The following is an 11,148-nucleotide window of genomic DNA, read 5'->3' on the forward strand; positions in this document are numbered from 1 at the left end:
TAACAACCAAACATAGCGAATTTATTGCACCCTTTTCCCCTAAGAATGCCCGAGTCTATCAGCATGCAGTTTTCAGACTTAAATATTAAGAAGCTGATTCCGCCTTCTTTCCTGGCACGTAAGAGATCCAAATATTCAAATTACTCATTAGAAATAAGAGCAACTTATGTGTATACAGGTTTGACAATTAGCAAAAAGGAAAATCTGTAAGGTGTATGAATCCATCGATCCATTTATTGGTTAATATTGACATCACAGGCAGCGGTTGGGAAAAACAATTAATAGTGGAGCGTACAACAAGTACTGTATGAACCTCATACATTGGAGCTAGCATATATATTTAGCTGGCTTGTGATCATTTTCATTCAAGAGAAAAAATATTTAATTTGTGTAATGATATACGCACAATTTTTTTTTTTACATGACTCTTTATACACCTATATTTTAAAATGAAAATATTAATATAAATTGATATTATATTTATAAATTATTTTATAAAAATACTTCTGATTTAAAACATATTTAACTATTATTTTGGTGTTAATTTAGTTTTGTGGTGATAAGGAACGTTAGGCATGGTGGGGGACATGCCAGCTTTAATTCAGAAAAGGTGAGGCTTGGACTTATCTTAGGTCTCGATCAGAGGCGACAACAACATATATAAGAAGACAAAGGGGTCCTTTTTGTGTCTAAATGCATACATCTCATTTCCTCATAAATATTGGCGATCTTCTCGTGCTTGCTTGCTAGTAGTAGGACTGCATGCATGCTTCTATCAAAATGAAAAAGAATAGAGATCAAACATTATTTTAATTATTTTAATATATATTATGTATAGTTATTTTTATATATTATTTATATATTTTATTAGTATAATTAATTAAAATAATTATTTTATATTAAAAAAATATACGATAAAAACGTAAAAATGACAATATATATAATTTTCGTTATATCGAATCCGATACACGAGGATTGTATTAAAGTATATATCCACCTGTAAAAGGTGAAAAAATTCCAACCTACAAATGATGTTCAGAGGAACATGTCCTATATTTTAAATTAATGTGGTCGACCGATCCTAACAGTATGTCCCAAAAGTCAATTAGCCGGCCGTGATCACAACTGTTTGCATGTTGGGGTTGTTCCTAAAGTGTGATTAATTTACTTAATCTCCTGCTCGTAAAGTGGCGAGATTGACTCCGGTTCTAACATTATTAATTAATATATCTGATTCATATTACCATTTAATATATATCTCCAATCATATTTTTATTTAGATTAATAATACTATATACAATTTTAAGATTAGCACGTCCGTAAATTTCATTTAAAAAAAAAAAAGGTAGAGTCTACAGTTACAAAAATATTTTTTTTTCCTTTCCGATCCCATGTGGATCTCATATTTTTCTATTTTTTTATTTTTTATTCTAAAAATGCTCTTGATTTGCATACCCTAGGCAATAAGATGCTAGAGCTGTTTACCACTAACATTTCTTTAATTTTTATTTTTTTTTATTATCTTTATTTTGGAAAATACGAGATTAAATAAAAATAAGTTTACCCACTGACGTAATTTTATATAGTACGTTATATTATAAACTAATTTTTAATACAAAATAGATATAATAAATTGTATAAAATTATATCAGTTTGTAAATTTATTTTTATATAATTTTTTATATATATTTATGTAGAATTTATTATTATTATTATTTAAATTATTATTTTTTAAAATTTATATTTTCCCAACTTGTAATATTGAACACGCATTAACAGCTAGCTTAAAGCTTTTTTATAAAGTTTGAGACATGACAGTCAATATTATGCAAAAAATAATTAGCGAAGGTAGTGGTGGGGAAAGCCAGCTTTGAGGCAGGAAAAGGTCGGCCTTGGACTTTTTTCTTAGGTCTGCATATTGCATTAAAATTAACAAAAGAAGATCACCTCAATAATAGCAGGAGCGTTAAAAAAACCGATAAACCGGTTGAACGGACTGAATTGGTTTTTATTAAAACTAGTTCTAATTTGGTCGATTATTAATTTTTATATTTTAAAAATTGGTTTAAATTTGTTATATATATATATATTTTTAATTTCAATTTATATATAAAATATTATATATAATAGATTATATGTTAAATTACTAATTAATATCATATGAAATTCTGATTTTATTATTCATATCTCTTAATCTTATAATATAAAATTTGATATAACATAAAATTAAACTTAAAAGTTTTAATAGAACATTTGATTATGATATAACATAAATTAATTTTATATTTTTTATATAACATTTGAATTTTGATATTAATATATGAATTTTAATTTTATAACTTTTTAGCAATAAATTATAAAATAAGAGATATCACTTGCTAAAGTTTTGTTGGAGTATGATTTTATTTATCCATAAAACCGAACTATAATCGGAACAACTGGAAGTTTTGATTTCGGTAGTTAATCAATCTGGTTTCGGTTATTAAATTTTCAAAACCGGTGTACATTAGTTCGATTCTACAAAATATTTTAAAAAAAAAAACCGAACTAGACTCGTTACACCCCTAATAATAGGGTCCTTTTGTGATTCTGAATTACATTTCTTGTTGCATGCATGCTGTCCACTGATGCTCTTTTATAATTGATAAAGGAAAATTTTAAACATCACACTACCATCCCATCCTCATTTTACTATCTAAGATGTTGCATATTTATCACCATTGGATGATCCTTTATTAAATGATTCTTTATCATCCAATGATGATAAATATGCCAAATCTTATATAGTGGGATGAAAATAAGATTGAAGTATGGAATATATATAACACTACTCATTGATAAAAGTACTAATGTGGCCTACTTTTAGAGTTTAGATGACAAGTTGGCATGTTCATGTGGCCATCCAATCACACCCTAATAGTTGCCGTTTGGATATGAGTTATTCTATTATTAAATCAATATGTAGAACATACCATTCACATCATATACTTTTGATGGTAGAGAATGTTACAATGAAGCCTTACATAATACATCTCTACCTAACTAACATGTGATTTGTCAATTTTGTATTTCTATTTTAACAAAAATATTTAAACATTAAGATAGACAAATAAAAATGACAAATTACATGTCGATTAGATGAAAGTGTGTGATGTAAGACTTCCATATAGAATTTCTCTAAATGATAAGTTTGACATATAAGATTTAAATTTTAAAAATTATCTTTAAAATTAAATTATGTCAAGTAAACAGAACGTGATGTAGATGGTTTAGAATGGTAATAACCTAAATAAAATATAGCCACCTAAAAAGAACCTTCACAATTTTCAACTCAATTACAATTAATTTATATATGCATGGGATCTGCCCCCATGCATTAACTTTTAACAACTATTTTTCCATCAGCTTTTGCAAAGATTTTTTTCATTGCTAAATCTCAATTCTTTTTTTGTAATAAATTAGTTAGATAATTGCTGATTAATTCCTAAGATGATGACCTCCAACTAATTCCTAGAGTGTAGGCATTTGGACTTTTTCCCATGTCTAAACTTCAGAAATTAACCACAAAAAAAGAGATAAAATGGTCCCTTGCTAGCCTTGTTTTTTAAATTCGATCAATACATGATCTCCTGTTAATTAATATATATATATATATATATATATATAGGAGTTTTAAATTCTCGTGTATATATTTATAGCATATATATCAGTCCTCAGGGATTATAAAAAATGCAACTCTATATATATTGACACGTATACAATGAAATAAATAGTTGATGTTGAAAAAGAAATATTATTTATCATTTTTATATTATATATTAACATGTAATTTGTTATTTTTATTTTTTATTTAAATATATATATATTTACATATTAATATATATGTATTTAAATAAAATGATAAAATAAAAATTACATATTAATCCGTGGTGCAAAAAATGATAAATAAAATTTTTCACGTTGAAATTACTATATATGCTGCTAACCATGATCTATAATTATGACGTCTCTTCTTTAACTAATTCATGACATGATCTTTAATAATATAATTAAAATTCATGATGGTTAATATTATTTTATTATTAAAAAGAATTTTTAAAGTATCTAACCACTTTTATGACTTAAATAACTTCAATTATTTTTACATATTCTTTATATATTTTATATGCAATAATTTTTATGTATTTTTTAAATTAAAATATTAGAGTCTCTTAAAATACCTACTTATCTAAGAACTTTAAGACCTAAGATTCCTTAATAAATTAATCTCGACCTTCCATTTAAAATAAAACATAAATAAACGGTCGAGATGATGATCATATATGTTGTCCAAAGAGCAATCTAGCTAGTAATGCATAGTGATGTTTCGAGCATCTATATTGGTCTATAGATATGCATATGTAAATTCATCTCTTTTGCATATCCATTTTGTCATTTCAACAAAACTTTCACATTGGTTTATACATATTTAAAACAAAATAATAATAAAATATTATTATTTTTGCCTAAATATTATATATATATTTAGAGTGCAATTTCTATGTATTGGTTTATACATGCAATAAACACCTAGTAAATGAAATGCAATTAAAACCGAACCTGTAGAATGAATATATATATATATATATATATGTGACTTTATAATCTTGATATCAATAATATCCTTTATTTAAACATTCTATTAAAAGCCAACACATTACTCAGGGAGAGAGAGTGTGGGAGGAGAGAGAAATAAACATTAAAATAAAATTTGGAGAGTAAATAGTAGCTATGGAAGATTGTAAAAATACTGTTTATAGTTAGTTAAAATTTTAGAGATAGAAAATTTAATGTAGACTAATTTATATTAATATTATGCAAAAGTGACTTTGCAGATGCATATGCATAGTTCAATGTGAATGCTCTTAATGAGATAGGGCCGTACGTGAGACACGTTTTATAAAACCTTAACAAACAATAAAAACAAAAGGATGGTCCAACCATGTAACTCAAGATCGGTGGCCGATTGGGTGGCCATTTACGTGATATAAAGTAGAGTAATTAAAGTCATTTTTTTTTTTTGGAACTAAGTGGATGCATTTCTTGGACAAATATTCTCATCATGGTAATCCATCGTTGCATGATTTTTTTTACCCTAATTAATTATTGGGAATAAATGCCTTTATTTTGCCTCCTACAAGGATATATAAATATATTTATATATATATATATATATATATATTATATACACTAATTATTTAGACGTCTAATACTGATCTTGTCAATGGCACATCAAAGACATGCTCATACATATTATATTATTTACTTATAAGACCATAAGATAATACATTAATACTCTTGTCAATGGCACATCAACTCATTTGAGTGTCCTAACTCTATTATTTATGTGGGCCCAGGGGCCAACGTCGTCATACAATTTCAGATAATAATTCAAAGTTAATTTTAATTCTTTGGGGACATAAATTCTATAAAAATTATTATATTTTTAAATCGATGTGTAAATTAAGTATATTATTTATCTCACTTAAATGATAAAACTTTATCAAGAACCTGATGACCCGATACATGCATGGGCTCCCTCCCCCGTTGTATTAAAAAAAAAAAGAGTAAAAATTTTATTTGTAAATTTTATTTTTTAAATTAAATTATATTAAATAAGTACTTTATTAAATATATTCTTAACGGGTTTAAGAATAGAATTCCTCATTAATTAATTAAATTGTATTAATATATAATTTTTTACGTCTGGAATTAAATATTCTAATTCCGCTTCGTTGGACTGAGCCTTACTTAATGGGAGGCTTAGCGCAGCTGTGAATTATGATTCTAGCCGATTATGTTTATAGCCCTTCGACTCCAACCTACAGAAGCCACCATTTTTATTAATTACTAATAAAGCAGTACTCTTTGTTCCTAGTTCCATTTTCTCGCTCTCTCTCTCTCGCTCTCTCTCTCTCTCTCTATATATATATATATAAAAGAAAAGCTAATCTGCCGCCCAGCACTTATGGCTGTACTTGACCAGTTGGTAATTTTTTTTTCCTTAATAATTAAAGAAATAATTTTTAGTATATTGATATTTTTTTTATTTTTTTAAATATTTAAATATATTAAAAAATATATTTAAAGAAAGGAACAATATAAATTTTATAGCAGTATGAAGTGGTGCTACTAAGCGCCATCATATACTCTATATATATATAGAAAAAGTCTAGTTACAAGTACACTTATACACTAATATGTATACTAATTTATTATGATTGGTCAAAAAATAGATTTTATTGAAAACAATGCTAATTTAACTTTTAAATATAAAAAAATTAATATTAATATATAAATTAGTACACAATTTTATTTGTACGTAACAAAATTCATATATATATAGGTATGTCTGTAGAAGATGCCAGAAAACAGCAAACGCCACCAAAAACAGCTTAGCTTTTCAACTCTCTCCTACGCCTACTTCCCTGCTCTTTCTTCTTTCTTCTTCTTCCTCTTCCGAACATCTTCCTCTTCCCAACATGGTGCTGACAGAAAAGGATCTTTCGACTGCCTTGAACGCAAAAATTATTGGGTCAGGCAGTGAAGTCATGGTTCTGGCACATGGGTTTGGGGGAGACCAGTCTGTCTGGGACAAAATCCTGCCCTCCTTGTCTCAACATTACAGTGTTCTTATTTTCGACTGGAACTTTGCTGGTGCCATTGATCAAGATCTAAACCTCTACGATCCTGTCAAGTACTCTAAGTACGATGCTTTTGCCAATGACTTAATTGAACTCCTAGATGAGATGAGGCTGAAGTCTTTGGTTTTTGTTGGACATTCGATGTCTGGTATGATTGGATGCATCGCTTCCATCAAAAGACCCGACCTCTTTAAGAGGCTCATCCTCGTTGGGTCTTCACCAAGGTAGTTTATAAACATCATATCTTTCTGTTTCTTAATGGTTTTTTCTTCGGTTGAGACTTGCAAACACACACACACACACACAAATCTAAATAAATCTTTTGGCAATTAGTTGTGGATCATTTGTTTATGGTCGGCTGTTCTCTGATTCTTGATAATGTTCTTGATCTCTCTTTCTTCTCCTCCTAATTTATTTTGTTCTTTGTTTTGGGATTTGATCCAGGCACACCCATTTAATTGAAAAACATGTTAATTGTATCTAGATTTGCATATCAGATACATAGAAAAAGAACTCGTGGCAAAAGCCACAAAATGTTATAGTGTCGATCGCCAGTTTTTCCGATTTAGTTTTCTTAAATATTTGAGTAATTATGATCTATTTGTGCAGTATTTTGAGAAATGCTTTAGTAACAAAGAGATGTTATAAAATAAATTTATAAATTAACGTATTTTAATGTAATAGGTTAGATAATAAAATTACTTTTATTATAAATTAAAGTAGATCTAACGCATATTATATGAAATTATCTCAATTTATCGATTTACTTTTACAAAATCTAGTACTTACACTTCTCGCAGTAGAATGTGATAGATAAATAGAAATAAGTCATAAAAATTTAGAATTAAAAAATCAAACCATTATTTCTAATAGATCATTATGTGTTTATATATATATATATATATGTATATGTCTCTTCAGGGATATATATGGATTCTATCTAGAAAAGATCATGACCTCGAGCACAACCTAACTAATTAAGTGCATCTTTTTTGACTGTACGAATGAATTAATATGCTTGTAATTTGAAGTGTTTTATCAACCCCACACACACATGATATATATGGAAAAAACTATTTTGCTGCCTAAGTTTTACCGCTCTGGTTGACTACTTGGCAAAAATTATTATTATTATTATTTACTTAATAATTAAGATAGCAATTTTAAGCGTATTGGTTTTTTTTTTTTTAAAACATTGAAATATGTTAAAAATATATGAAAAAAAAAGAGTTTAAACCGCCTAGTAGTAACAATGAGTGGTATTACTTAGGCGCGGAGTAACACCGCTTTATATGTATATAGAGAGAGAGAGATCTAGAGAGAGAGAGCTAACCAATCAAACATGCAGACACAAATTAAATAGGGTTAATGTTAATGATATATATTGGTGCCGGCCGGGATTCCATTGTCTTCTAGCCCAGTGGTGGAGTTTATATATATGTCTGGTTTATATATTTGTAGCCCAGTGGAGTTTTTTTTTTATTATTATTTTATTTATGAAAACAAAGACTTTAATATTATCGGACTATATAGCTAGAGGACATGAACTAGGCAAGCTTAATTAAACTGAAGAAAGCGACACTGTTCCTAAATTTCCGGCCACTATTAATTTTGACTTGTTTCGCAGTTTAAAACAGCTTATTTGTTGGTAATTTGGACCTACCAAATTCACCCCTCCTAGGATCTACCTGGAATAACAAGAAAAATAGAGAAATAATAACAACACAAGATTTTACGTGGAAACTCCAAAACAGGAGAAAAACCACCAGACCCAGAGAAAAAAATACACTATGTGAAAAATTATTACAATCACATAATTTCTCTCCTCACCCCAAACACACCCACAAAGCTTTCCCCACTAGCAAAACTTTAACTCACACCTCTTCCCATTTTACAAAATGGACAACAGAGGAATTTAACTAGAGTCAAAAGTTACTAGCTAAGCATTTGACTGGTGCACTTAAACTAAGAGGCTAAGCCTCTTATTTATAACTTCAAAATTCTGCCCCTTTGTTATTTCCCACCAGTGTGAGACTAAAAGGAGCAAAACATAACAATCTCCACCTTGCGACTTTGACTAGTCCCACAGCCAAACTCCACATCAATGAAGATCTTCATAGCTTCCGCTATCATGCTTCACCATAAAAGCATACCCACTTAGAATAAACCAATTCCAAGCATTTCACTTCGGCTCATGTCGAAAACAACCTTGCTGAAAATTATGGTGTAACTTCCACATTTGGCTCTCCTGGAAGTTCATCAGCCATCGACATGAATTTCCACCACACACCCTGCATTAATGCCAAACCAATGCCCGTGTGCAAACTTGTGGACCTGCTAATATTAACACATCCTCTATCATGACAACTTTGAGAATTAGTAACATGCCATAAGGATGTACATGTTTCCTTTTTCATGGAGAGAGACACAACATTAGCATCAATACCAGTATCTCCATTTACTGACTTGGAGCCACTTGCCGAATCAGCTCCTTGTACTAGCCGTTTCATCAGTCGCTAGAATCACTGCTGACTTCAGGGGTTGATCTGCCCTTCCACACCTTGTGGAAACCAATTTCTCCACCTCAAATCTAACAAGATTTGAAGCCCTACTTCCTAACATTGATTTGATGAATTTACTGTAGAAATGAATAGTACCTCACTAAGTCAGTTCCCAGGAAAGATTGGAGGGTCACAATGGACACACTTAAAATTTCCAATCTCCTAGACAGAACCTCCTTAGACTGTACATATCCACACTACCACACCAAAACTCCACCCCACAAAAAGAACCTAGTGGCTCTGATACCAACTGTTAGTAATTTGGACCTCCCAAATTCACCCCCCCTAGGATCTACCCTTTGCAGGAATAACAAGAAAAATAGAGAAATAATAACAATACAAGATTTTACGTGGAAACTCCAAAACAGGAGAAAAACCACCAGACCCAGAGAAGAAAATACACTATGTGAAAAATTATTACAATCATATAATTTCTCTCCTCACCCCAAATACACCCACAAAGCTTTCCCCACTAGCAAAACTTTAACTCACACCTATTCCCATTTTACAAAATGGACAACAGAGGAATTTAACTAGAGTCAAAAGTTACTAGCTAAGCATTTGACTAGTGCACTTAAACTAAGAGGCTAAGCCTTTTATTTATAACTTCAAAATTCTGCCCCTTTGTTATTTCCCACCGGTGTGGGACTAAAAGGAGCAAAACATAACATTATTTTGGACGCATGCTTACAGATGTTAGTGGTGCTTGATTAGCTCAACATACATGATCGTGTGTGTGTGTGTATAGGTACATAAACATCGAGGGTTATGAAGGTGGATTTGAGGACTCAGACATCGAGCAGATCATTTCAAACATTGAATCCAACTATCAAAACTGGGCTTCAGCCTTTGCTTCTCTTGTAGTCGACACAAAAGATCCCCAATCGGTAGATAAGTTCGCAAAATGCTTGGCAAGAATGAGACCTGAAGTGGCACTTCCCTTAGCCAAAACTGTATTTTACAGCGATGAACGACAAGTTCTCGACAAGGTCACTACTCCATGCACAATCATCCAGACCACCAAGGACCGCGTTGTCCCAAATTCAGTGCCACTCTATATGCAGAAGAAAATCAAAGGAAAGTCGACTGTGGAAATGATAGAAGGTGATGGACATTTTCCACAGCTAACTGCGCATCTCCAGTTCCTTGATTTGCTAGGACGTGTCCTGGGTTTTCATGATCTTGGTCGTGACTAATGCACGTACAACATATATATATATATATATATGTATATATAATTATCTCATGAGATAATCTATCTAAGTTAATTCTAGGGCAAAGTTAAGGAATAGATGCAGATAATTAGACTAGCTAGCTAGGAGTACTTGTAATTTCATCATGTTCATGTAGCGTGCGTTTATGGCTATGGGAAGAGGTAAGAGCTGCATGCATGGTGAATTAGTTTGGTCTCGTATGATGATGCAGTTTCGTCTTATTGGAGTACTTTCGAGTTGTTATTTATTTAATTAAAAGCTTTGTGAAGTTTATAATTAAAAATGTTGTCCTGAAATTAATACTTTGGTTCTAATTATTGTGAGCAAGTAGAACTCTTGGAAAGTAATTGCTTTTGTCTTTGGATGTATCATGTATGTTAGACTACTAGAATTGTGTTCTAAAAATCAATTTAGTTTGTGCACTATTTCAATAAAATTATTTATGAATAATCCTAGATACATGCATGGATTGTGTAAGCTAGCGTTGTGCACTCTTTTTGAGAAAAGAGTGGGATTTATCGTTAAAAAAATTAATTTTTTCAATATATGGGTCCAATAATTATTCATTTTTAAAAAGAGTGCGTGATGTTTGCATAGTACTTTATGACTGTGAATATCATTTTTTATTATTTATTTATAATATTAATGTTTATTCATTAGGCATATGTAGGGCTCTAAATGAATCAGTTT

At 30.1% G+C, this 11,148-nt stretch overlaps 1 protein-coding gene across 1 annotated transcript; it reads left to right on the top strand.

Moving 5' to 3' along the window:
• Positions 1–6,395: 6,395 nt before the first annotated feature.
• On the top strand, positions 6,396–10,843 carry LOC122306747 (strigolactone esterase D14-like). Its single transcript, XM_043119259.1, has 2 exons — positions 6,396–6,907; positions 9,993–10,843. The coding sequence occupies exons 1-2, from the start codon at positions 6,522–6,524 to the stop codon at positions 10,438–10,440; spliced, it is 834 nt and encodes a 277-aa protein (XP_042975193.1). The 5' UTR covers positions 6,396–6,521; the 3' UTR covers positions 10,441–10,843.
• Positions 10,844–11,148: the final 305 nt, after the last annotated feature.

This window comes from Carya illinoinensis, chromosome 4 (assembly GCF_018687715.1).
Source record: "Carya illinoinensis cultivar Pawnee chromosome 4, C.illinoinensisPawnee_v1, whole genome shotgun sequence".
Lineage (NCBI taxonomy): Eukaryota > Viridiplantae > Streptophyta > Magnoliopsida > Fagales > Juglandaceae > Carya > Carya illinoinensis.